The sequence below is a fragment of the Mobula hypostoma genome, chromosome 31 (genome assembly GCF_963921235.1).
Source record: "Mobula hypostoma chromosome 31, sMobHyp1.1, whole genome shotgun sequence".
Classification (NCBI taxonomy): domain Eukaryota; kingdom Metazoa; phylum Chordata; class Chondrichthyes; order Myliobatiformes; family Myliobatidae; genus Mobula; species Mobula hypostoma.
This window is the reverse complement of record NC_086127.1, coordinates 2,874,898-2,900,513: the sequence shown is the minus strand read 5'-3', so window position 1 is coordinate 2,900,513 and position 25,616 is coordinate 2,874,898. Positions and strand designations below refer to the sequence as shown.

Here is a 25,616-nt window from a genome sequence, read left to right as displayed (position 1 = left end):
AGGAGAATCCCGGCCTTGAGACATCTGTTACCCCCGGATATTGCCCTGCGAAGCATCCGCAGCCAAAAGCTCGTAATTGCTAGAAAGCGAAGGAAATACTTCATCAGTTGCGTTCCAGAAGGCTGCGCCCAAGTCTAGTCTGGGAGATACCCTAGTTGGCGTGGGCATAAGACAGGTTCGGTTCAACCAGGAGATGACGAGGAGAAGATCAATGGTATTACAGAAAAGGTACTAGCACAGATAGAAGATCGATTGGCAGGCAGAAGGCAAAGAGTGGGAATAAAAGAGGCATTTTCTGGTCGGCTGCCCTTGACTGCTCGCGTTGTACGTCACTAAATTGGATGACGGAATTGTAGCCATGCTTACGGACCATACGAAGACAGGTGGAAGGGCAGGCAGTGCTGAGGACGTAGAGACGTTGGAGAAGGACGTAGACACACCAGGACAATTGGAGGGGTTGGGGTGGGGTGGGGGGAGAGGTGGCAGATGCAATACAGTGTCGGGCACTTTAGCAGAAGTGAAAGGGTTGGTTATTTTCTAAATGGGGGAAGGGGGCAAATTCAAAAAAAAAAAAGACAATCGGAGCCTCAAAGGGTCTTGGGTGTCCTTGTGCAGGATTCCCTAAAGGTTAATTTGCAGGTTGAGTCGGCAGTAAGTTGTGGTGGTAGATGCGAAGTTAGCATTCAGTTAGTGAGGAAGAGAAGACAAAGGCACGGATGCAATGCTAAGGTTTTTTTAACACACTGTCAGACTGCACTTGGAATATTGTGAGTAATTTTAGGACTCATCTTCAAAGAAAAGGATCTATTGGAGCTAGACTATCTAATCAGAAGGTGTAGGAGCAGAATTAGGCCATTTGGCCCATCTAGCCACCTCCGCCATTTCATCGTGGCTGATCCAATTCTCCCCTCAGCCCCGAGTCCCCTGCCTTCTCTCCGTATCCCTTCATGTTCTGGCGAATCATGAATCTCTGCCTTAAATACACAGAAAGGCTCGGCCCCCAGAGCTGCCTGTGGCAATATATTCCGGATTTACCAGTCTCTGGCTAAAAAAAAAATCCTCCTCATCTCCCTTCTAGAGTCAGTCTTGAGTCTGTGTCCCCTGATCTTAGACTCTCCCATCATTGGAAAAATCCTCCCGACATCCACTCGATCTGTGCGTTTCACCATTCGATAGGTTTCAATGAGGTCGCCCCTCATTCTTCTGAGTTCTAGCGAATACAGGAGCCGAGACAGACCTCAGACGCATGGTTTTTGTCAACCTCCTTTGAACCCTCTGTGGGTTCCGCACATCCTTTCTGAGATAAGGGGCCCCAAACTGCTCACAGAACTCCAAGCAAGTCCTCACCAGCGCTTCAAAAAGCCCCCACTTTACATCCTTTCTGTTATATTATCGTCCTCTTGAAATGAATTTCTATATGGATTTTAGTAAAGCATTTGAGGAGGTGACCAGGCATATAGATGAGGGTAGTGCAGTGGATGTGATCTATATGGATTTTAGTAAGGCATTTGACAAGGTTCCACATGGTAGGCTTATTCAGAAAGTCAGAAGGCATGGGATCCAGGGAAGTTTGGCCAGGTGGATTCAGAATTGGCTGGCCTGCAGAAGGCAGAGGGTGGTGGTGGAGGGAGTACATTCAGATTGGAGGATTGTGACTAGTGGTGTCCCACAAGGATCTGTTCTGGGACCTCTACTTTTCGTGATTTTTATTAACGACCTGGATGTGGGGGTAGAAGGGTGAGTTGGCAAGTTTGCAGACGACACAAAGGTTGGTGGTGTTGTAGATAGTGTAGAGGATTCTCAAAGATTGCAGAGAGACATTGATAAGATGCAAAAGTGGGCTGAGAAGTGGCAGATGGAGTTCAACCCGGAGAAGTGTGAGGTGGTACACTTTGGAAGGACAAACTCCAAGGCAGAGTACATAGTCATAGTCATACTTTATTGATCCCCGGGGAAATTGGTTTTCGTTACAGTTGCACCATAAATAATTAAATTGTAATAAAACCATAAATAGTTAAATAATAATATGTAAATTATGCCATGAAATAAGCCCAGGACCAGCCTATTGGCTCAGGGTGTCTGACCCTCCAAGGGAGGAGTTGTAAAGTTTGATGGCCACAGGCAGGAATGACTTCCTATGACGCTCTGTGTTGCATCTCGGTGGAATGAGTCTCTGGCTGAATGTACTCCTGTGCCCAACCAGTACATTATGTAGTGGATGGGAGACATTGTCCAAGATGGCATGCAATTTGGACAGCATCCTCTTGTCAGACACCACCGTCAGAGAGTCCAGTTCCATCCCCACAACATCACTGGCCTTACGAATGAGTACAAAGTAAATGGCAGGATACTTGCTAGTGTGGAGGAGCAGAGGGATCTGAGGGTACATGTCCTTAGATCCCTGTAAGTTGCCTCACAGGTGGATAGGGTAGTTAAGAAAACTTATGGGGTGTTAGCTTTCATAAGTCGAGGGATAGAGTTTAAGAGTCACGATGTAATGGTGCAGCTCTATAAAACTCTGGTTAGGCCACAGTTGGAGTACTGTGTCCAGTTCTGGTCACCTCACTATAGGAAGGATGTGGAAGCATTGGAAAGGTACAGAGGAGATTTACCAGGATGCTGCCTGGTTTAGAGAATATGGATTACGATCAGAGATTAAGGGAGCTAGGGTTTACTCTTTGGAGAGAAGGAGGATGAGAGGAGACATGATAGAGGTATACAAGATATTAAGAGGAATAGATAGAGTGGACAGCCAGCGCCTCTTCCCCAGGGCACCACTGCTCAATACAAGAGGACATGGCTTTAAGATCGGGGTGGGAAGTTCAAGGGGGATATTAGAGGAAGGTTTTTCACTCAGAGAGTGATTGGTGCGTGGAATGCACTGCCTGAGTCAGTGGTGGAGGCAGATACACTAGTGAAGTTTAAGAGACTACTCGACAGATATATGGAGGAATTTAAAGTGGGGGGGCGTTATATGAGAGGCAGGGTTTGAGGGTCGGCACAACATTGTGGGCCGAAGGGCCTGTACTGTGCTGTACTATTCTATGTTTTCAATGTTCGATGAAATTGGTACTGGTTTGTCACGTGTCCGGATGGAGTGGAAAAGCTCGTCTTGCCATACTATCCATACAGATCAGTTCATTCGACAGTCCATTGAGGTGAGAGGCAGGAAACGAGAAACAAGAACCGAGCACGGAATGAAGTGTTAACAGTTACTGTGAAAGTGCAGTGCAGGCAGGCAGTCGGGTGCAAGATCATAATAAGGTAGATTGTGAGGTCAGGAGTCCATCTTACTAGGGAACTGTTCAAAAATAATAATTTATATTGATCATATCAATATTAATCATAGTATTAACTGTATTGATGTTCATCATATTAATATTGATCATATTAATATTAATTGTTTTAACATTGATCATATTAATAGTAATCATTGATCCCGTGGGAAATTATTTAATTGCAGCCGCATTGAAAAACGCACTTAGCAATAATAATAATTATAACAATATGAAGTACAAAATAATAATAGAGGCAGTCCCCGAGTTATGAACATCCGACTTACGAACGGAGGAAGGAGAAGGCCGTCCACCACTTTAAGTCGGATCACGTTGCCGTTAACACTACGTTGAGTGTGTCGCTTCATATTTGGCTTAAATTTTTCTTAGCAAGATTCACCCTGACCGCCCCCCCCCCCACCTTTTCCAGTCAGTACCGACCCCACTTCTCCCATTTAACCTGTCTCTGTGCAGGTGGAATTAAGGACCCGGGGGAGCTCAGGACCTGCCGCCCGTGGCTGCTACTGAATCCGTTGACGGACGCTGTAAACGAGTTAAAATTACAGATCGATAATTCCCATCTCATGTTTATTTCGCTCTGTGATGAAGAATTTGTTGCAAGTCGGGGTTGGTTCAGTCGTTTCCAAGTGAGGGCAAATTTACGTAATATTAAAGTGTAAGGTGAAGCAGCGAGTGTCGATGTACGTGCTGCAAGTATGTACCTGTTCCGGACTTGCGTACAAATCCGACTTAAAGACAGACTTAGGAACGTATCGCGTTCGTTTAAGCAATCATAATTTAACAGTGTGCAATACTGTGCGATAATAATGTACAAAATAATAAAACAGAGACTGTTGCACTATGCAACACACACACACACACAATGCTGGAGGAGCTCAGCAGGCCAGGCAGCACCTGTGGAAAAGAGGAAACAGTCGACGTTTTGGGCCGAGACCCTTCGGCTGCTCATTCATCTCCACAGATGCTGCCGGGCCTGCGGAGTTCCTCCAGCATTTTGTGCCTGTTGCTCCGATTTCCAGCGTCTGCAGGTTTTCTCTTGTTTGCTGCCGTACTACGATGTGCCTTCTCCTGTCACACGGTGATGAGCTGTTGTACATGCCTGGGTAGGGAAGGTTTTCTGTACCGATCCTTGTGACAGCGGAGCGGAAAGAGCCCGTTCGAAAGGGTGCCCCACCGCTTGTTCAGTCGATCACGTGCTAGATTGTCCACAGTTTGTTTAGTGACCTCCTCTCTGCCACTAACTCAGACGAGTCCGTGTCGTAGCCCAGGCCGGATCCAGCCCTTTTAATGAGTTTATTTAGTATTTTTGCATCATGTAGTCTTATAACAGCAGCGTTGAAGCTGTCATTGAGCCCAATGCGTTTATATCTTCTGCTCGACGGGAAAAGGGGAGGGAGGGAAGTGGGAATTATCCGGGGTGGGTGGGGGGGGTCTCCGGTTAGCTGGCTGCTTGAGTGAAATATAGACAGAGTCCTCAGAAGGGTGGCTGGTTTCTGTGATGCACTGAGCTGCCTCCACAACCATTCCCTCACGCCTACACGAAGCCCACATCCCTCTCTTCCCGGGACGCTCATGTGCCGATCTGAGAACATCTTAAACCCCTCCACCACCATCTTGGGCAGAACATCCCAAGCACCCAGCAATCTCTTCAACAAACAAAACTTGCTCTGAGCATCTCCTTTAAACTTGCCCCCCTCTCACCGAAATGGCAGATTGGTCTACCGCTGGGAGGTACAGTGGGGGAAAACTTGCCCGATGTACCCTTCATAACGCGGTGCGATCGAGGCAGGGACAGGTGAAGGAGGAAGAGTCCAGAATGAAGTGTCACACTTGTGGTGCAGGCAGACAATAAGGTGTGAGGTCATAATAAGGTAGATTGTGAGGTCAAGATGAGGTAGATTGTGAGGTCAAGATGAGGTGGATTGTGAGGTCATGATGAGGTGGATTGTGAGGTCATGATGAGGTGGATTGTGAGGTCAAGATGAGGTGGATTGTGAGGTCAAGATGAGGTGGATTGTGAGGTCATGATGAGGTGGATTGTGAGGTCATGATGAGGTAGATTGTGAGGTCATGTCCATCTTAATTGTACCAGGCGCTGTCCCATACTCTTATAAGGAGTTTTTTGCGCTCACAGGTAGAGCCGCTGCCGTACCCAGCGATGCTTCCTCTCGAGCCTGTGCGTGCACACGCGCGCCGTTTGCGGCCAGCGCACAACGGGGTTGAAGCTGCGCAGAAAAGTCTGTCGCACCCCCCCCCGACCTCGTCGGCACGTCCAGTTTGCTTCACGATCGTGCGCAGCCGCGTTTTCCCCTTTCCCGGCTGCTGGCGCGGACGGTGCCGACCGCGTGGAGCTTGCGATCATGTCTGCAGATTCCAGAACTTCCTGATTGATACTGCGCCCACCTTGTCGTCACTGGGCAAAAAAAAAAGGAAATTGCGCGGGGCAAGATCTTCGTGCACACTAGTCGTGACAGATCAGAGGGAATGTCGGTCCCAGGCCGTGATGCTGATTTATGTGCACTGATGAAAGATAGCTGAGGGTCAGCGGGGCCTTGCTGGATTTCCGCAGCCTCCTGAGGAGATGGAGGAATCGGAGGTTGGCCGCGGCATCTAGGTGGCTGGACCAGGGCGGGCCGCTGCCGATGTTCGCTCCCAAGAACTTAAAACGGTCATTGTTGTCACCGTCAGCACCACTGGTATGAACAGAAGTGCGTGGGCAGTATTACAACTTGGCGTGTGGCCAGGTGGTTCAGGCGTCGGACTCGTGATCTGAAGGTCGTGAGTTCGAGCCTCAGCCAAGGTGGCGTGTTGTGTCCTTGAGCAAGGCACTTAACCACACATTGCTCCTGTAACCCCTTGTAATAATGACCAGCGAGGCACAGAGAACCTGTACTTACCGACAAGTAACTCTTATTATTTCAACTACAAACCACGTTGGGTTCACAAACCATCTCCCTATAGAATCCCTGACCTTCCATGAATCGTCAATGAAGAGAAAAGGATATTACCCGGGAAAGGAGTCTTTGCTGGCCAGGCGTTCCTCGTGGTCTCGATGTCCACATGTCCGTGGGGTCTACCTTATCCGTGATGATCGGTCTCTGGTTGCTGGAGAGTTATCACCCCTGCGTTTTCGGAGCTCCTAAGTCTTCTATTCTTCCTCATCAATTGTACCATTGGATTTCCATCCCATCGGCTCAAGGGCACCTGACCCACCTGGGTCACCTTCTTACTGGGCATTGTACAGTAAGCCAACTGTACAACAACTCTACAGCCAACACTGTTTCATGGCTCTACCCACCCCAGCCTTGTGCATTTGTGTTTTTACACTCTGTTTGGTCCAAACCAGTTAAATGAGGCAACCCAGACAGAGTGTAACGAGATTACCGATTGCAGGTCTGGCATTTTGCGTAAAAATTAGCTACTCCTCTGAGAGAGGTCTCGGGTATATTGCTCTGATTAGCTTGTCCCAGAGTCGAGAGCCCACACCCTTCACGTAACAGATGGCTGCCTGTTTGAGAATGGTCTCAGGTTTCGCAGGTCATGACCTGAAGCTTCCTGTGTCCACTTTCAGTTGCTCTGATTAGATCCTCCATGAGCAAGAACCCAATTCAGGGTCCGCAAAATGAGGGGAAACAAGGACAACTGGCTTGTCTGCTTCCCCTGCCCTTGATCAGACTGCAGTTTCTTCTGGCCAACAGCAGCCACTCTTCCTGAAGTCCAGCTGGTCGGTTTGGGCGACACTGAGGTTGTTGCTACCAGGAATAAAAGGGTTACCATATGAGGATCGTCTGGCAGTCCTTGGGCTGTATTCCCTGGAGTTCAGGAGAATGAGGGGGAATCTCATAGAAACATTCTGAATGTTAAAAGGCTTGAATGGATTAGATATGGCAAAGTTATTTCCCATAGCAGGGGAGTCTAGGACAAGAGGGCACGACTTCAGGATTGAAGGACGTCCATTTAAGTCAAACATGCAGAGAATTTATTTTAGTCAGAGTGTACAAAATCTGTGGAATTTGTTGCCATGAGTGGCTGTGGATACCAAGACATTAGGTGTATTTAAGCAACACACATCAAAGTTGCTGGTGGAACGCAGCAGGCCAGGCAGCATCTATAGGAAGAGGTACAGTCGACATTTCAGGCCGAGACCCTTCGTCAGGACTAACTGAAGGAAGAGTTAGTAAGAGATTTGAAAGTGGGAGGGGGTGGGGGGAGATCCGAAATGATAGGAGAAGACAGGAGGGGGAGGGATGGAGCCAAGAGCTGGACAGTTGATTGGCAAAGGGGATATGAGAGGATCATGGGACAGGAGGCCCAGGGAGAAGGAAAAGGGAGAGGGGAAGCCCAGAGGATGTGCAATAACAGATAGGGTACGAGGGGGAGGTGGGGCGTTAGCGGAAGTTAGAGAAGTCGATGTTCATGCCATCAGGTTGGAGGCTACCCAGACGGAATATAAGGTGTTGCTCCTCCAACCTGAGTGTGGCTTCATCTTGACAGTAGAGGAGGCCGTGGATAGACATATCAGAATGGGAATGGGACGTGGAATTACAATTTCTGGCCACTGGGAGATCCTGCTTTCTCTGGCGGACAGAGCATAGGTGTTCAACGAAACAATCTCCCAGTCTGCGTCGGGTCTCACCAATATATAGAAGGCCACATCGGGAGCACCGGACGCAGTATATCACCCCAGCCGACTCACAGGTGAATTGTCGCCTCACCTGGAAGGACTGTCTGGGGCCCTGAATGGTATTTAAGGCAGGGATAGATAGTTTCTTGATTAGCCTGGACATCAAAGGGTGTAAGGTGAAGGCAGGGGAGTGGGAATGACTGGAAGAATTGGATCAGCCCATGATTGAACGGCAGCGCAGACTGGATCGGCCAAGTGGCCGACCTCTGCTCCTATAACTTATGGTCTTACTGCACCTTGTCGCTCAGCTCTTTGTCTCCTCCCGGTACTCCAACTCGCCGTTCTTTCAGAACGGGCCCCACTGCGGTGCCATCACCCGCAAACGAGAGCAGGGTCTGGCCGTGAGCGGAAGGCGCGGCCCTGTGGGCCACTGGCGTTGGGAGTAATCAGTGGCGGAGGTGTGTTTCTGCACGGGGCAGAGTGTACCCTGACTGGTTGCTTCACGGCCCTGGCACGCAAGCCAGCAATCCCCAGAAAGCAGCGGCCGTCGACAAGGGGCAGCCACCGCCCAGGCCGCACCCTCTTCTCACTGCTGCCAGCGGGAAGGAGGGACAGGAGACTTGGGTTTGGGAGCAGTTATGGTACTCGGGTATTTGCGTCCTGGACGATTGTGTCCCGGTCATCGCGTCCCCAGACCTTTGCGTCCGTTTTTTTTTCATCCCACTAAACGTGACAATTACTGGGTAACAAGCCCCGTGTTGTATATGCTAAGCCTCTTATCTCAGCTCAAAAAGCAGCCGTCTAATCAATTAGGGCAATTGTAGGCAAATGAGGGGTGCCTCGTTTGCGACTGAGCTACTTATAAACAAACCCCCACGTGCTTCCTATGACAATTTGGCTTTAATTTTACTTTTTTTTTGCAGAAACTAAGCTCTGTCACAGTTCTTGAAATCAAGCAAAGGTGGAAACATACGTTTGTACTTGTTGGCGACTGAAGTTATATCTATCACTATCATAAGAAAAATGCTACGGGCACAGAAACTTACTGGGGGTGTGTGGTATGATCCTGCAAAGCAGGAGTTCATACCGAGAGCGGTGTAATAACAAAAGGAATCAATGAGCATAACTGTGGTTCTTCTACTGCTACAATTAGAGCAAAATAATCCATTTTAGAGTTGAAGGAAACTGCAATATCTTCACAAGAGCCAACAAGAGATCTCATTGGAACAACTTCGTTAAAACGTGATGAATTTTCAATGGCAGAAATGACCCCTGTCTCAGCAATGGGGAGTAGTGTTCGTCGTTGGAGACAGAAAGCACAAAATGTACCGAACCAAAGACGTAATTACGAAATGTACATATATTGGGACGCAAATATCCAGGGACGCCAATGACCGGGACACAGTTGTCCAGGACGCAATTGTCCTGTCACCAGCAGTTATTACCCTTCTGTCATCAGGCTCCTGAACCAGCGTGGACAACTTCACCTCAGAAGCGGGAGGAGATGATGGCAGCACGATGCAGCGCACGCAGCTCTCCGGTGAAATAATATCGGTATTTGTAAGTAGGATGCTGTGCACAATTCTGATTTGATGGAGACAGACGTGAGAAGGCACAGAGGAATCCCTGGAGAAATTTCTGAAATGCCCGGTTCGCTGCCGCTGCTACTGTGCGATGGAGAATCTCCAGAGGGAAGGCCCCAAAATCCCCGGCTTTGCCTGCTGTTAGCGACCGAGGCTGAGGTCGAAGCGTTCGGCAGAGATGGTGCTTGGTACTCGGTGTCGGAGGGCTGGTTGGAGCTCGAACTTATCGGATGCCTCAGAGTCGGACTTATCGGATGCCTCAGAGTCGGACTGTGGTTGGGCATTGCAGGGAGAGTTTTCTTCCTTCTCCCGTCTGCGAGAGATGTGGGACTTTCGAATGACTTTGAACTTTTTTACTGTGCTCACAGACTGTCCTTCATCAAGTCATGGTATGGTTGCACTGTTGAAACTATATGTTATAATTATGTGGTTTTTGTTAGTTTTTCAGTCTTGGTCTGTCCTGTGTTTCTATGATACCACACCGGAGGAATATTGTATCATTTCGTAATGCGTGCATTACTAAATGACAAAAAAAAGGACTGCGTGTCCTCTTAATCTAATCTAAACTCTGATGAACTGATCCCTCAACCTGTGGCTTGGACTTCGAGGACTCTACGGTTGATTTCAGGTTCATTACAGTGGATTCCAGTTAACTGGACCATCGAATCAGCCATTTGTTTCAGATAGCCCCTAAAGAACAAAAACTTCGCTGAGAAAATGGCCGGGATTCCCTTCACTTATTTGGGACGCTCTGCCGCTCAGATGGGGCAGGAGCCTGTTGCTGAGTATTTTCCAGCTGGCGCCAGTCGCATGCACTTGCGTGGCGGCCAGGCACGACGCCACACTTTGATCGTTCCGTTTTTAAATGGCGTCGGTGATGTGTGCTCTTGTTCAAGAGGCGGTGGATTCTTTTTTTCTCTTGCCGCCGATACGTCAGCGAGAAATAAGCAGCGAGACAATTCCGGAACTGTTTCGCTCACCGCGGCTTCGCGTATTTAGGCGGCGAGGTGCCAGAGGTGGCCGGGAGTGAAAAATGAAACGGCTTCACTCCTTCAACAAGTCAGCAGCCAAGGAGAGTTCGAAGGTTATCTTCAAACATCTTGGACGTTCAAATTAAAATGGAGATTTGGAGGATGCAATTGTCCTGAGCGTTGTATGAAGGCCGCCCGTTACCTACACTAGGTACCCGCGTTGATTTTGATCATTTGCGGGCAATCGTAAGAACACAGATGAATCCCTCCATCGAATACTATTAGGAACGAATTCAGCTGTCAAAGGTACATTTAATGTCAGGGAAGTGTGTACAATCCGTTAGTCATGCGAGACCATGGGTCTGCGCCTGGAAAGTCTTCACCCTCCAGGGCGCAGGCCTGGGCGAGGTTGTGTGGGAGACCGGCAGTTGCCCATGCTGCAAGTCTCCCCTCTCCACGACACCGATGTTGTCCAAGGGAAGGGCATTAGGACCCATCTAGCTTGGCACCGGTGTCGTCGCAGAGCACTGGGTGATTAAGTGCCTTGCTCAGGGACACAACACGTTGCCTGTGCTGGGGCTCGAACTCACGACCTTCAGATCGCTAGTCCAATGCCTTAACCACTTGGCCACGTGCCCACACAATATACATCCTGAAATGCTTTTACTTCGCAACCATCTACAAAAACAGAGGAGTGCCCCAAAGAATGAACGACCGTTAAATGTTAGAACCCCAAAGTCCCCCCCCAGCTCCCCTCCCTCCCACGCGCAAGTGGCAGCAAGCAACAATCCCTCCAAAAAAATCATCCGCACCCACCACCGAGCACTCAAGCATGAGCAAAGCAATCGCAAAGACACAGACTTGCAGTTACCTCACAGACTTTGCGTTTCGCCTGGCACTCGACATACCGCAGGCTCTCTCTCTCTCGCTCCCTAATAAGGGAGAAAGAGGTGTCTCCGTTTTCACAGCGAGCGGGGAGGCATAACAGACAACTCGCCGGTTTACCATGTTAAAAGCCGGTTAGTCACTTTTTTCGAGCTCTGCGCCTGAAGATCTGGGCACAGAGCCGTAGATATTCCAGCTCCCCCGACGACACACGGGTCTGCCGAGAACTATAGTACTGTGGAAGTAGTGGTGGTGTTCTAACTTGTTCAAAATTTCATTTAAATACATAAATTCTACTCAGTTAAATGGTAATTTATCTTTTTTAATACTTTTCAACCATTTCTATGAAACTTCAGCTAATTGGGGCAAGTGCTTAATTGGGCCAAAATGTACTGGTCCTAATGTGTCCCAATTAACTGGAATCCACTGTATTTACTTGTTAGGATGCTAAGAGGATGCAGGGTGACTTGGATAGGTTGGGTGAGTGGGCAAACTCATGGCAGATGCAATTTAATGTGGATAAATGTGAAGTTATCCACTTTGGTGGCAAAAATAGGAAAACAGATTATTATCTGAATGGTGGCCGATTAGGAAAAGGGGAGGGTGCAACGAGACCTGGGTGTCATTATACACCAGTCATTGAAAGTGGGCATGCAGGTACAGCAGGCGGTGAAAAAGGCGAACGGTATGCTGGCATTTATAGCGAGAGGATTCGAGTACAGGAGCAGGGAGGTACTACTGCAGTTGTACAAGGCCTTGGTGAGACCACACCTGGAGTATTGTGTGCAGTTTTGGTCCCCTAATCTGAGGAAAGATATCCTTGCCATAGAGGGAGTACAAAGAAGGTTCACCAGATTGATTCCTGGGATGGCAGGTCTTTCATATGAAGAAAGACTGGATGAACTGGGCTTGTACTCGTTGGAATTTAGAAGATTGAGGGGGGATCTGATTGAAACGTATAAGATCCTAAAGGGATTGGACAGGCTAGATACAGGAAGATTGTTCCCGATGTTGGGGAAGTCCAGAACGAGGGGTCACAGTTTGAGGATAGAAGGGAAGCCTTTTAGGACCGAGATTAGGAAAAACTTCTTCACACAGAGAGTGGTGAATCTGTGGAATTCTCTGCCACAGCAAACGGTTGAGGCCAGTTCATTAGCTATGTTTAAAAGGAAGTTAGATATGGCCCTTGTGGCTACAGGGGTCAGGGGGTATGGAGGGAAGGCTGGGTTCTGAGTTGGATGATCAGCCATGATCATAATAAATGGCGGTGCAGGCTCGAAGGGCCGAATGGCCTACTCCTGCACCTATTTTCTATGTTTCTATGTTATTATTTTGTGTGTATTTATTTTTTCTCGTATTTTTTGATCCAGAGAGTGGCTATAATCTGGAATGCACTGTTTCGGAGGGGAATGGAGTTCAAAACTCTTATAATATTTAAGTACCCGGATGAGCACTTAAATCACTGAGAGCTGTGGTCCGATGCTTTTCTTCAGTTGATCGTATCTTGAATGGACCTTATGTTTACTAAGTTTTTCCGTAGCTTTTCTCTGAACTCTCTTGCTTGGGTTAACCACTTCATACTCCAGTCTGTGGTCTATTCCTGCTCTTAAGGCTTCAATTTTGTTTCTTCATCTCTTCTGCCATTTTATTCATTATTATTATCGGGTTTTTCTCAGCTCCAGCCAGTAAAACCTGAGAGGTACGGGTACAGCCGAGCTTGCTCATTTCTCAATTGCTAGGCAGCATCCATTATTAAGGACCTCCAGCACCCAGGACATGCCCTTTCCTCACTGTTACCATCAGGTAGGAGGTACAGAGGCCTGAAGGCACACACTCAGCGATTCAGGAACAGCTTCTTCCCCTCTGCCGTCCGATTCCTAAATGGACATTGAATCCGTGAACACTACCTCATTAATATATAATATTTCTGTTTTTTGCACGATTTTTAATCTATTCAATATACTGTAATAGATTTCCTTCTATTATTATTTTATTTTGTTTTTTCTCTTCCAGATTATGTATTGCATTGAACTGCTGCTGCTAAGTTAACAAATGTCACGACACATGCCGGTGATGATAAACCTGGTATGATTCTGACTTCTGGGAGATTCTACTGGTGTTTTAGTACTGCGGCTTTCTGGAGATGTACATAAATATGACCGTGTAGGCCTGTTTGTTTAATGCTATTGTGTAGTGCCTTTGGGGTGACACCAGTTGTAGATATTACTATTGGGACAATGTGTACCACAAGACATAGGAGCTGAATTCGGCCATTTGGCCCATCGAGTCTGCTCCGCCAATCATGACTGATCCTTAATTTTTCTTCCTCAGCCCCACTCCCCGGCCTTCTCCCCATACCCTTTGATGCTTCATCCAATCAAGAATCTATCGAGCTCTGCCTTGAATCAGAATCAGGTTTATTATCACCGGCAAAATGTGACATGAAATTTGTTGACTTAGCAGCAGCAGCTCAATGCAATACATAATATAGAAGGAAAATAAAAATAAGTAAATCAATTACAGGCATCTACAATGGAGGTTAAAATCGTGCAAGAACAGAAATAATATATATTGAAAAAGTGAGGTAGTGTTCATGCGTTCAAAGTCCATTTAGGAATCAGACGGCAGAGGGGAAGAAGCTGTTCCTGAATCGCTGAGTGTGTGGCTTCAGGCTTCTGTACCTCCGACCTGATGGTAACAGTGAGAAAAGGACATGCCCTGGGTGCTCGGGGTCCTTAATAATGGACGCTGCCTTTCTGAGACACCGCTCCTTGAAGGTGTCCTGGGTACTTTGTAGGCTACTGCCCAAGATCAAGCAGACTAGATTTACAACCTTCTGCAGTTTCTTCGGTCCTGTGCAGTAGCCCCCCCCTCCCATACCAGACAGTGATGCAGCCTGTCAGAATGCTCTCTACAGTACACCTAAGTTTTCGAGTGTATTTGTTGACATGCCAAATCTCTTCAAACTCCGAATGAAGTATAGTTGCAGTCTTGTCTTCTTCATTGCTGCATCCATATGTTGTGACCAGGTTAGGTCCTCAGAGATCTTGACACCCAGAAACTTGAAACTGCTCACTCTCTCCACTTCTGATCCCTCTATGAGGATTGGTATGTGTTCCTTCGTCTTACCCTTCCTGAAGTCCACAGTCAGCTCTTTCGTCTTACTGACGTTGAGTGCCAGGTTGATGCTGCATTACCACTTCACCAGTTGGTGTATCTCCTCCCTGTACGCCCTCTCGTCTCCATCTGAGATTCTACCAACAATGGTTGTATCATCAGCACATTTATAGATGGTATTTAAGCTATGCCTAGCCGTACAGTCATGGGTACAGAGAGAGTAGAGCAGTGGGCTAAGCACACAGCCCTGAGGTGCACCAGTGTTGGTCGTCAGCGAGGAGATATTATCACCAATCTGCACAGATCGTGGTCTTCCAGTTAGGAAGTCGAGGATCCAACTGCAGAGGGAGGTACGGAGGCTCAGGTTCTGCAACTTCTCAATCAGGGTTGTGGGAATGATAGTATTGAATGCTGAGCTATAGTCGATGAACTGTATCCTGACGTAGGTGTTTGTATTGCCCAGGTGGTCTGAGGCCGTGTGAAGAGCCATTGAGATTGCGTCTGTCGTTGACCAGTTGTGGCACGAGGCAAATTGCAGTGGGTCCAGGTCCTTGCTGAGGCAATACACCCAGTTCTGAGGCCTCCACAGCTGCGTGTGGTAACAAATTCCACAAATCCACCACTTTTGACTGAAGAAATCTCCCGCCATCTCCGTTTTGAAAGGGTGCCCCTCTATCCTGAGGCTGTGCCCTCTTGTCCTGGACTCCCCCACCATGGGAACCTCCCTTTCCACATCTACTCTGTTTCGGCCTTTCAGCATTCGAAAGGTTTCAATGAGATACCCCCTCATCCTTCTGAATTCCACCGAGTACAGACCCAGAGCCATCAAACGTTCCTTGTATGAAAACCCTTTCATTCATGGAATCATCCTTGTGAACCTCCTTTGGACCCTCTCGAATGCTAGCATATCTCTTCTAAGTTGAGGGGCCCAAAACTGTTCACAATACTCAAGGTGAAGCCTCACCAATGTCTCATAGAGCCTCAGCATCACATCCCTGCTCTTGTATTCTAGACCTCTTGAAATGTGCCATTTGCCTTCCTCACCACCGACTCTACCCTGTTCATGTTCCAAAGTCTTTCAATTTCCTCTTTAAATTCGGCCTATTTCTGGTGTTGGTCACTTACCAATTTCTGTAAATAATGTGTGTTTGGAATGGCTATATCTATTAAATAAATTTTTCTTGCTTGTTCATCCTGTACTATTATATCTGACGGTTAGTACGGATTGTCCTGTCTGTCATAACGGAGCAGTCGCAATATAATTTGTGGGATTCTGACTCTAAATTGCAGCAGGCTTGTATTTATGGTAAGGTGTATTGTAAGAGTTTGTATTTTAAGGCAAGATTTCAGTGAATGACGTTTGCCCCTTGTTTGTTGTTATTGCGATTTTATTTGCACAGTTGGTCTTTTGCACATTGGCTGTTTGTCGGTCTTTGTGTAGTTTTTCATTGATCCTATTGTATTTGTTCTGAGAAAACAATTTATACAATTGTTCTCTCAGGTGATGTTATGTCTTAGTTTGGAGAAAATCAGAAGTTGAACTTTTGATCCTCGATTTGACTTTGAGAAGAGGTGGGGTTCATTTGTCTGCTACTATCATCTGATTTGAGTTAGTTAAGATTGTTCCCTTCTGATTCTTATTTAAATGGATTTGATTGATGTTTTTCTTTTATGGAAGCTTGTGTGGCGTATCGCTCCAGGGTTGTGCTCCCATTGGTCTTTTTTTCTCATTTTTTTTTGTTAGATTTTTTTTGTTTTAGTTAGTAGGGGTTCTTTTTTCCAAAAAAAAAGTTTTAACATTTTATTCTTTTTTTTATTATTATTGATAGATTGTTTAGCTTTGTTAATCAGTTATTTGATAACTTAATTTCTCATTGTACATATTGACATGTTGACTTAATTACTTTAATGTTTTTATTGATCTACAATAATAATAAAAAAAGATTTAAAAATGAAATGAAAATGAATCTCCGGGTAGTGTATAGTGACAGAAGTGTACTTTGATGATAAATTTACTTTGATGTAGTGATTTGTTGTCGGGGGCGTCGAGGAAGGAGTTGGGGTTGTCCGGGGAGGATGGGGGAAGGGAGGGAGGGGGCCAGCTGTTCTGTGAGTTCTCCAGTGACCCATCCCAATAGCAGGGCGGCATCTCCCGGGAGGGTGAGAGAGGCGGAGCCGGTGGGAGAGGAGGTGTCTGTGAAGGGCAGAGACGAGGGTCTCGAGGGTGAGAGAGTACAGAGAAAATTTACTAGAATGTTACCTTGGGTTTCATCACCTAAGTTACAGAGAAAGGTTGAACAAGTTGGGTCTTTATTCTTTGGAGCATAGAAGGCTGAGGGTGGACTTGATAGAGGTGTTTAAAATTATGAGGGGGATAGATAGAGTTGACGTGGATAGGCTTTTTCCATTGAGAGTGTGGGAGATTCAAACAAGAGGACATGAGTTGAGAGTTGAAGGGCAAAAGTTTAGGGGTAACATGAGGGGGAACTTCTTTACTCAGAGAGTGGTAGCTGTGTGGAACGAGCTTCCAGCAGAAGTGGTTCAGGCAGGTTCGATGTTGTCGTTTAAAGTTAAATTGGATAGATATATGGACAGGAAAGGAATGGAGGGTTATGGGCTGAGTGCAGGTCGGTGGGACTAGATGAGAGTAAGAGTTTGGCACGGACTAGAAGGGCCGAGATGACCTGTTTCCGTGCTGTGTTTGTTATATGGTTCACCCTCTTCTCCTGGTGACTCCAGTTCCCCTGTCTACCCCCCACCCCACCCCCAGCCCTTGTTTCACTTGTACTCTCTGCCTGGTTCATGGACCTCTCTCGCTATCTCTCTCTCCAACTCACCTTGCCTTCTCTTGCAGGATTGGCTGCAGCCGCTGCTCTTCCTGATTCCATCCGGGAGCCGGACTTGGTACACAGGTAGGGCGAGGGCAGGGACTCCGGAGGGGATGGGGGCAGCCTAGGTGACCCATCCTAGGGAGGGGGAACAAGTGGGTTTGGGTGATGGTCTCGGTGCGGAGCAGGCGTGGAGTGGGGTTCAATGCGGTCCTGCCACAGAGGTGGGGTGCAGAGCCTGTGCGAGTGGTCTTGGTGCAGAGGGGAGCATGTTGTCTGAGTGAGTTGTATGTGGTCCTGGCATGGTGACGGCGTGTGGTCTTGAGTTTTGAGCAGACTGGTGTGCGATCCAAACCCAGAAGTGGGATGTTTTCTCAGCTTGGAGTGTGGCAAATGTGGCGGTGGTCCAGAGGTGGGACGGTGGCCTCAGTGCGGAGTGGGGTACGTCTGGGGTGTGGTGTCAGTGTGGAGTTGGGCACATGCAGTCCTGGCGCGGAGGTGGGATGCATGGTCTCGTGGCAGAGGTGGGATGCGGTCTCAGTGTGGAACAGGTGTGCGTGGTCTCATGGCGGAGATGGGATGTAGTCTCAGTGCGGAGCAGGTGTACGTGGTCTCGTGGCGGAGGTGCGATGCGGTCAGTGCGAAGCGGGTATTTGTGTGGTCTTGTGGCGGAGGTGGGATGCGGTCAGTGCGGAGCGTGTGCGTGGTCTCATGGCGGAGGTGGGATGCGGTCAGTGCGGAGCAGGTGTGCGTGGTCTCGTGGTGGAGGTGGGATGCGGTCTCAGTGCGGAGCAGGTGTGTGTGTCCCGGCACGGAGGTGGGGTGTGTGGGACAGGCCACCGAAGAGATCACGGTCGTGATACCCTCTCACCTCTCGCAGTGAGGGTCCCGAGGATCTTGGTGAATCCGACGATGAGGACGACGATGTTCCGTTCCGCGACGATCCCAAAGATGAAATGTACGAACCGTCGCCGCACAGGTAACGGGATGGGAGGGTTCCCAGATCCTCCCCCCCAACCCCGAACCCCACAACCCCGTCCTGGACACCCCTGACCCCTTAACCAGTCGCTCGCCTCTCCTCTCTGCCGGTCCCCCCACCCCACCCCCGATTCTTCCTCCCTACCCAGTTCCACCAGCCGTCTGCTCGCTCTCCTCTCGCCGCACTCTTCCCCCACCGCTGGCCCTGGATTCCCCTGTTGTTTGCTGCCATCCCCAGGGAACGCGGGAAGCAGAGACGGAAAGCACGGAAGGAGAAGCTGGAGACCGTCGAGCAGATGGAGCCTCCAAAGAGGTAAGGGTGCACTCTGCTGTCTGAGCTCCGGACCCCACCCTCCCCCGCTTTCCACCTCTCGACAGTCATCACTGAGGCTCGTGTTAGACTCCCCTACCCTGTAAACAAAAACAAAAGGGTGTTCTAGCCTTGGAGAGGGTCCAGAGGAGGTTCACTGGGATGATTCCGGGAACAAAAGGGTTATCACACGAGGAACCAGTGTGCGTGGAGAGAGAGAGAGAGAGAAACAAATCGTGCAAACAATCAAGGTAAGCAAACGACATTTAGAATGAAAGTGAGCCCTCAGACACGAAGCCCGGAGCAGCCAGAGGCCTTGGCTATTATTCAGATGGGGAGAGAGTTCAAAATGCAGAGATGCAAAGGGACTTGGGAGTCCTTGTGCAGGATACCCGAGAGGTTAGCCTCCAGGTTGAGTCGGTGGTGAAGAAGGCGAATGTAATGTTGGCATTCATTTCTTTTTCCTACTTTTTTTCTGGCGCGTGCGTGCGAGTCTGTGTGTGTGTGTGTGTGTGTCTGCGTGTGCGCAATGATGTCTTTTTCAAGCCTTTTACAAGGCGAGACAGACAGAGAAAGAGACTGTCTACAAGAGAGACTGTGTGGCACTGCACTCCTTACACAGACTTTTTTTTTGCAGTATTTTTCCCTTTATTTTATGAGGTTGAGTTGCAATCTCGACACTCAACCCGGCATGGATGGAAAGCGTACTCAGGGGCGGACCCGACTGGTTTTGAACCCGGGAACCTCCGCACGGTGTTCATTTCTAGAGGTATAGATATCAGAGCAGGGACGTGATGTTGAGGCTCGCTGGGGCATTCATGAGACCACATTTGGGTTGTTGTGGGCAATTTTGGGCTCCTTATTTTAGAAAGGATATGCTGACGTTGGAGAGGGTTCAGAGAAGATCCAGGAGAATCATTCTAGGAATGGAAGGGTTACTGTATGAGGAACGTCTGGCAGCTCTTGGGCTGTATTCCCTGGAGTTCAGGAGAATGAGGGGGGGATCTCATAGAAACATTCTGAATGTTAGAAGGCCTGAACAGATTTGATATGGCAAAGTTATTTCCCATGGCAGGGGAGTCTAGGACAAGAGGGCACAACTTCAGGATTGAAGGACGTCCTTTTAGAACTGAGTTGCGGAGAAATTACTTTAGTCAGAGGGTGGTAAGTCTGTGGAATGAATTTGTTGTCTCGAGCAGCTTTGGTGGCTAAGTCATTGGGTGTATTTAAGGCAGAGATAGATAGGTTCTTGATTAGCCAGAGCATCAATGGGTATGGGGTGAAGGCAGGGGAGTGGGGATGACTGGAAGAATTGTATCAGCCCATGATTGAATCGATGGGCCAAATGGCCTACTTTTGCTCCTTTATCTGATGGTCTTAAAAATCCTGCTGCTACAACCTTTAGGTTCTTGATTGGCCAGGGCATCAAGTATGGGGAGAAGACAGGGGAGTGGGGATGACTGGAAGAATTGGATCAGCCCATGATTGAGTGGCGAGGCAGACTCGATGGGCTGAATGGCCTACTTCTCCTATATCTTATGGTCTTATGGCCTCAGCCGCAGGTGCCAATCCCAGGGCGGCGCAGAGCTGCGTAAAAGTTGCTCGACTGGTTGCGTCTGGCCACGACACACTGGCTTCCCAATCTATCTGGCCCGGCGTTTAAGTACACTACAGTAACATAAAGCCCCAACTCCTGTCCTCGGTCCCCTGACTGACGCCAGGCTGTGTGCCGTGCGCCTTTAGCACCGTGTCTGCCTGTGACCCTCTTCCCTTCACACTCCCCCCAGCAACAGACCACTTACCATCCAGGTCAGAGGTGTCTGCAATGTAACGTCCCAACTCCCGCACTCGGTGCCCTGACCGGAGTGCGGAACGCCTTTTCCGCCACCCTCACGACCTGCGTCGTGGCGTGCAGAGGCCTTCCAAGTTTTCAGACTTCCCTGGCAGCTCATTGCTTGTGGCCGGTGCCCTTGGAGTTTGGAAAAAGTTGCCTCTCGGGTCTGGCCTCGACCTGTGCCCTGTGTGTGCGTAGAGAGCGGAGACTGAGGAACTTGGTCTCTGTGGGAGGGAGAAGGGAAACAGGGTTCAACAGCAAACGGGGCTACCAGATGTTTGGGTGTGTGTGTCTGCCTGTCAGTGTGGGTTGTGTGTGTGTATGCCTGTGAGTGTGGGTTTGTGGGTACGTCTGCCTGTGAGTGTGGGTTTGTGTGTGTGGGTCTGCCTGTGAGTGTGGGTTTGTTGGTGTGTGTGTTTGCCTGTGAGTGTGGGTTTGTGGGTACGTCTGCCTGTGAGTGTGGGTTTGTGTGGGTCTGCCTGTGAGAGTTGGAGTGTGTATGGCTCTGTATGAGAGTCTGGGAATGTGTGTGTCTGAGTCTGGGAGTGTGTGTCTGCCTGTGAGTCTGGGAGTGTGTGTGTGGGTCTGCCTGAGAGTGTTGGAGTGTCTGTGTATGGGTCAGTGGGGGAGTGTGTGTGTCTGGGGGTATCTGCCTGTGTCGCGAGAATGAGCATAGAAAATAGGTGCAGCAGTAGGCCATTCGGCCCTTCGAGTCTGCACCGCCATTCAGTATGATCATGGCTAATCATCCATCTCAGAACCCTGTACCTGCCATCTCTCCATACCCCCCGATCCCTTTAGCCACAAGGGCCATATCTAACTCCCTCTTAAATATAGCCAATGAACTGGCCTCAACTGTTTCCTGTGGCAGAGAATTCCACAGATTCACCACTCTCTGTGTGAAGAAGTTTTTCCTCATCTCGGTCCTAAAAGGCTTCCCCTTTATCCTCAAACTGTGACCCCTCATTCTGGACTTCCCCAACATCGGGAACAATCTTCCCGATGTTGGACCTCCAAGGGATCATCGAGGGATCTCTCCCCTCGGTGGAGGATATGGGACGTCGTTCAACAGCGAGTGTGTTAACCGACATGGCGCAAGGCCAGATCGCCAGTTCCATTGCCCTGGCAGTGTGTGTACCAGGAACGATGGGGTTGTATGGGCCTGTGAATGCCTGACCTCACTGACCGCCTCCTTCTCTCTCTCCCTCTCCCTGTCTCGCAGGAGGCTCCAGAGACCCAAAGAAGATAGAGGTCCCCGGCCCCCCAAGAAGCGGTAGGTGCTGCGACGGGCTCACCCCTCCCGGGGCAGTCGCCTCCCCGAACCCCCCGCCCGGTCGGCCCGCGTCCCTCTGCGTCCGAGCCTGCTTCGGTTTCGCTTTCCACCTGGGCCCAGCGGGGTTGGGCTTCGCCACAGGGGAGCGGGGTGGGGGTGCGGAGCCAGCTGCCGGGCGAGTGGAAGTGGAGCCAGGAATCGTAACTGAAGGATGAAGGTGTTGGGGGGTGGGGGTGGCTACTGCACAGGACCGAAAGAAGCTGCAGAGGGTCGTAAATTTAGTCGGCCCCATCTTGGGCACTAGCTTACCAACTACCCAGGACATCTTCAGGGAGCGGTGTCTCAGAAAGGCAGCGTCCATTATTAAGGACCTCCAGCACCCAGGGCATGTCCTTTTCTCACTGTTACCATCAGGTAGGAGGCACAGAAGTCTGAAGGCTCACACTCAGCGATTCAGGAACAGCTTCTTCCCCTCTGCCGTCCGATTCCCAAATGGACATTGAACCCGTGAACACTCCCTCACTTTTTAAATATATATTATACTTTATACTTTATTGTCGCCAAACAATTGGTACTAGAACGTACAATCATCACAGCGATATTTGATTCTGCGCTTCACACTCCCTGGATTACAAATATTAAATATTAAAAATAGTTAAAATTAGTAAACATTAAAAATTTAAATTATAAATCATAAATAGAAAATGGGAAAATGGGAAGTAAGGTAGTGCAAAACAAAAAACGAGAGGCAGGTCCGGATATGTGGAGGGTACGGCCCAGATCCGGGTCAGGATCTGTTCAGCAGTCTTATCACAGTTGGAAAGAAGCTGTTCCCAAATCTGGCCGTACGAGTCTTCAAGCTCCCGAGCCTTCTCCTGGAGGGAAGAGGGACAAAAAGTGTGTTGGCTGGGTGGGTCGTGTCCTTAATTATCCTGGCAGCACTGCTCCGACAGCGTGCGGTGTAAAGTGAGTCCACGGACGGAACATTGGTTACCTCTCTTTTTGCGTGATTGTTAGTCTATCCAATAGACGTATACTGTAATTGATTTCCTTATTCTGTATTATGTATTGCATTGAACTGCTGCTGCTAAGTTAATAAACCTGGTTCTGAAAGCTGTGGAACTTTTTGCCACATGCTGTCCTTCATAGAGCAGGGCATTTGAGTGTAGGAGTTGCTACGCCAGGCTGAAGTTGTACAAGATGTTGGCAAGGCTGGATGAAGCATACTGTGTTCAATTTTAGTACCGACAGTACCATGTAAAACTCTTAGGCGCGTACAATGCCGATTTAAAAAGTATTCACCCTCCCCCAGCCCGGAAGTTTTCATGTTTTATTGTTGTGCGACACTGAACTACAGAGGATGTAATTTCACAAACAGGAGAAAATCTGAAGATGCTGGAAATCCGAGCAACGCACGCAAAATGCTGGTGGAACTCAGCAGGGAGACTGTCCTTTCTCCCACGGATGCTGCCTGGCCTGCTGTGTTTTTTCCAGCATTTTGTGTGCGTGTTGCGCGGGTTTAGTTTGGCCTCCTTGACACTGATCAACAGAAAAGACTCTTCGTGTCAAAGGGAAAAGAAATTTCTACAAATCGGTCTGAATTTATTGCGGCTCTTAAGCAAAAAGTAACTGATTGCATAATTACTCACCCCCTTCAAGTCAGTATTGAGTAGAGGCACCTTTGGCAGCAATTGCAGCCTTGGGTCTGTGTGGATCGGTCTCCTATCAGCTGTGCACATCTGGACACTGCAAATTTTCCCCATTCTTCTCAGGCTTTGTCGGATTGCATAGGGATCGTGAGTGAACAGCCCTTTTCAAGTCCAGCCACAAATCCTCAATTGGATTGAGGTCTGGACTCTGACTTGGCCACTCCAGGACAGTAACTTTTTTTTTTATTTTTAAGCCATTCTTGTGTAGCTTTGACTTTCTGCTTTGGGTGATTGGTTTGCTGGTAAACAAATCTTCTCCAAAGTAGCAGTTCTCCTGCAGACTGCATCAGGTTTTCCTGCAGGATTTCCCTGTATTTTGCTGCATTCATTTTACCCTCTACCTTCACAAGCCTTCCAGGGCTGGCTGCAGTGAAGCATCCCCACAGCACGATGCAGCCGCCACCATGCTCCACGGTACGGATGGTGTGTTCTTGATGGTGTGCGGTGTTTGGCTTACACCAGACGTAGTGTTCAGTCTAATGGCCAAAAGGCTCAACCTTAGTTTCTTCAGACTATAGAACCTTTTTCCGGCTGACTTCAGAGTCTCCCACATGCCTTCTGGTGAACTCTAGCCAAGATTTCATGTGAGTTTTTTTTTAAACAGTGACTTCCTCTTTGCTGCTGTCCTATAAAGCTGTGACTGGTGAAACACCCGGACAACGTTTGTTGTGTGTGCAGTCTCTCCCATCTCAGCCACTGGAGCTTGTAACTCCTCCAGCGTTGCCGTGTGTCTCTCGGTGGCCTCCCTCACTAGTCCCCTTCTTGTACGGTCACTCAGTTTATGAGGGCGGCCTGCTCTAGGCAGATTTACAGCTGCGCCATATTCTTTCCATTTCTTGATCGACTTAACTGTACTCCAAGGGATATTCAGTGGCTTGGAAATTTTCTTGTATCTATCTCCTGACTTGTGCTTTTCAACAGCCTTTCCTTGGAGTGGCTTGGAGTGTTCCTTTTTCTTCATGGTGCAGGCTTTGGCAGGATACTGACTCACCAGCAGTTGGACCTTCCAGATAACAGGTGTATTTTCACTATTATCAACTGAAACACCTTGACTCCAGTAACAGGTCTCCACTTAACTAATTATGTGACTTATAAAAACAACTGGCTGCCCCAGTGATTTGGCGTGGCAAATTGACACACAGTGAAAGCTCATGCGATCAATTATGTTGTGTTTTATATTTGTAATTAATTGAGGTCACTTTGTAGAGATCTGTTTTCACTTCCACATGTAAAGGTATCCGTTAGTGTTGCGAGACCATGGATCTGCGCCTGGAAAGTCTTCACTCTCCAGGGCGCAGGCCTGGGCAAGGTTGTATGGAAGACCAGCAGTTGCCCATGATGCAAGTCTCCCCTCTCCATGACACCAGTGTTGTCCAAGGGAAGGGCATTAGGACCCATACAGCTTGGCACCGGTGTCGTCGCAGAGCAATGTGTGGTTAAGTGCCTTGCTCAAGGACACAACACGCTGCCTGTGCTGGGGTTCGAACTCACGACCTTCAGGTAGCTAGCCCAATGCCTTAACCACTTGGCCACGTGCCCACACTTCAACATGGAAGAGTCCTTTATCTGTTGATCAGTGGCAAGCCAAAAAAGCCCAAATTAAGTCCACTGTGATTCAGTGTGGTAAAACAGTAAAACACATAAACTTCCGAGGGGAGGGGTGAATACTTTTTCAAGGCACTGTATTTATAGCTCAGCTGCCTGTACTGCACTGGCCAACGTGGAGCGGAGAGCGAGTTTGTAAACCTGGTGGGAGTAAAGGATGTTGGGAATGGCGAGTGTGGAGCACGGCGGGAGGGGTGTGGGAAAGGTGACAGAGCAGGAGTACTAACAGCAGGGAGGTGGGGTGGGTATAGGTTGTCACGGGTGCAGACGCACTTAGCCCTAAAACACCAAGCAAGATCATTTGATACCCAACAATTTAGGAGCCGAGAGGTAATGTTGCAGCTGTGTAGGACCCTGGTCAGACCCCACGTGGAATACTGTGCTCAGTTCTGGTCGCCTCACTGCAGGAAGAACGTGGAAACCATAGAAAGGGTGCAGAGGAGATTTACAAGGATGTTGCCTGGATTGGGGAGCATGCCTTATGAGAATGGGTTGAGTGAACTCGGCCTTTTCTCCTTGGAGCGACGGAGGATGAGAGGGGACCTGGTAGAGGTGTATAAGATGATGAGAGGCATTGATCGTGTGGATAGTCAGAGGCGTTTT

General features: G+C 48.7%; 1 protein-coding gene across 1 annotated transcript in view; it reads left to right on the top strand.

Moving 5' to 3' along the window:
- Nucleotides 1–25,616, top strand: part of zfp91 (ZFP91 zinc finger protein, atypical E3 ubiquitin ligase) — a 121,804-nt gene that overhangs the window by 65,471 nt on the left and 30,717 nt on the right. Inside the window, exons 5-8 of the mRNA XM_063036731.1 lie at nucleotides 17,331–17,388; nucleotides 18,185–18,283; nucleotides 18,521–18,595; nucleotides 21,649–21,699. Coding sequence (XP_062892801.1) covers nucleotides 17,331–17,388; nucleotides 18,185–18,283; nucleotides 18,521–18,595; nucleotides 21,649–21,699 — 283 coding nt within the window. The remainder of the gene's footprint in view (nucleotides 1–17,330; nucleotides 17,389–18,184; nucleotides 18,284–18,520; nucleotides 18,596–21,648; nucleotides 21,700–25,616) is intronic.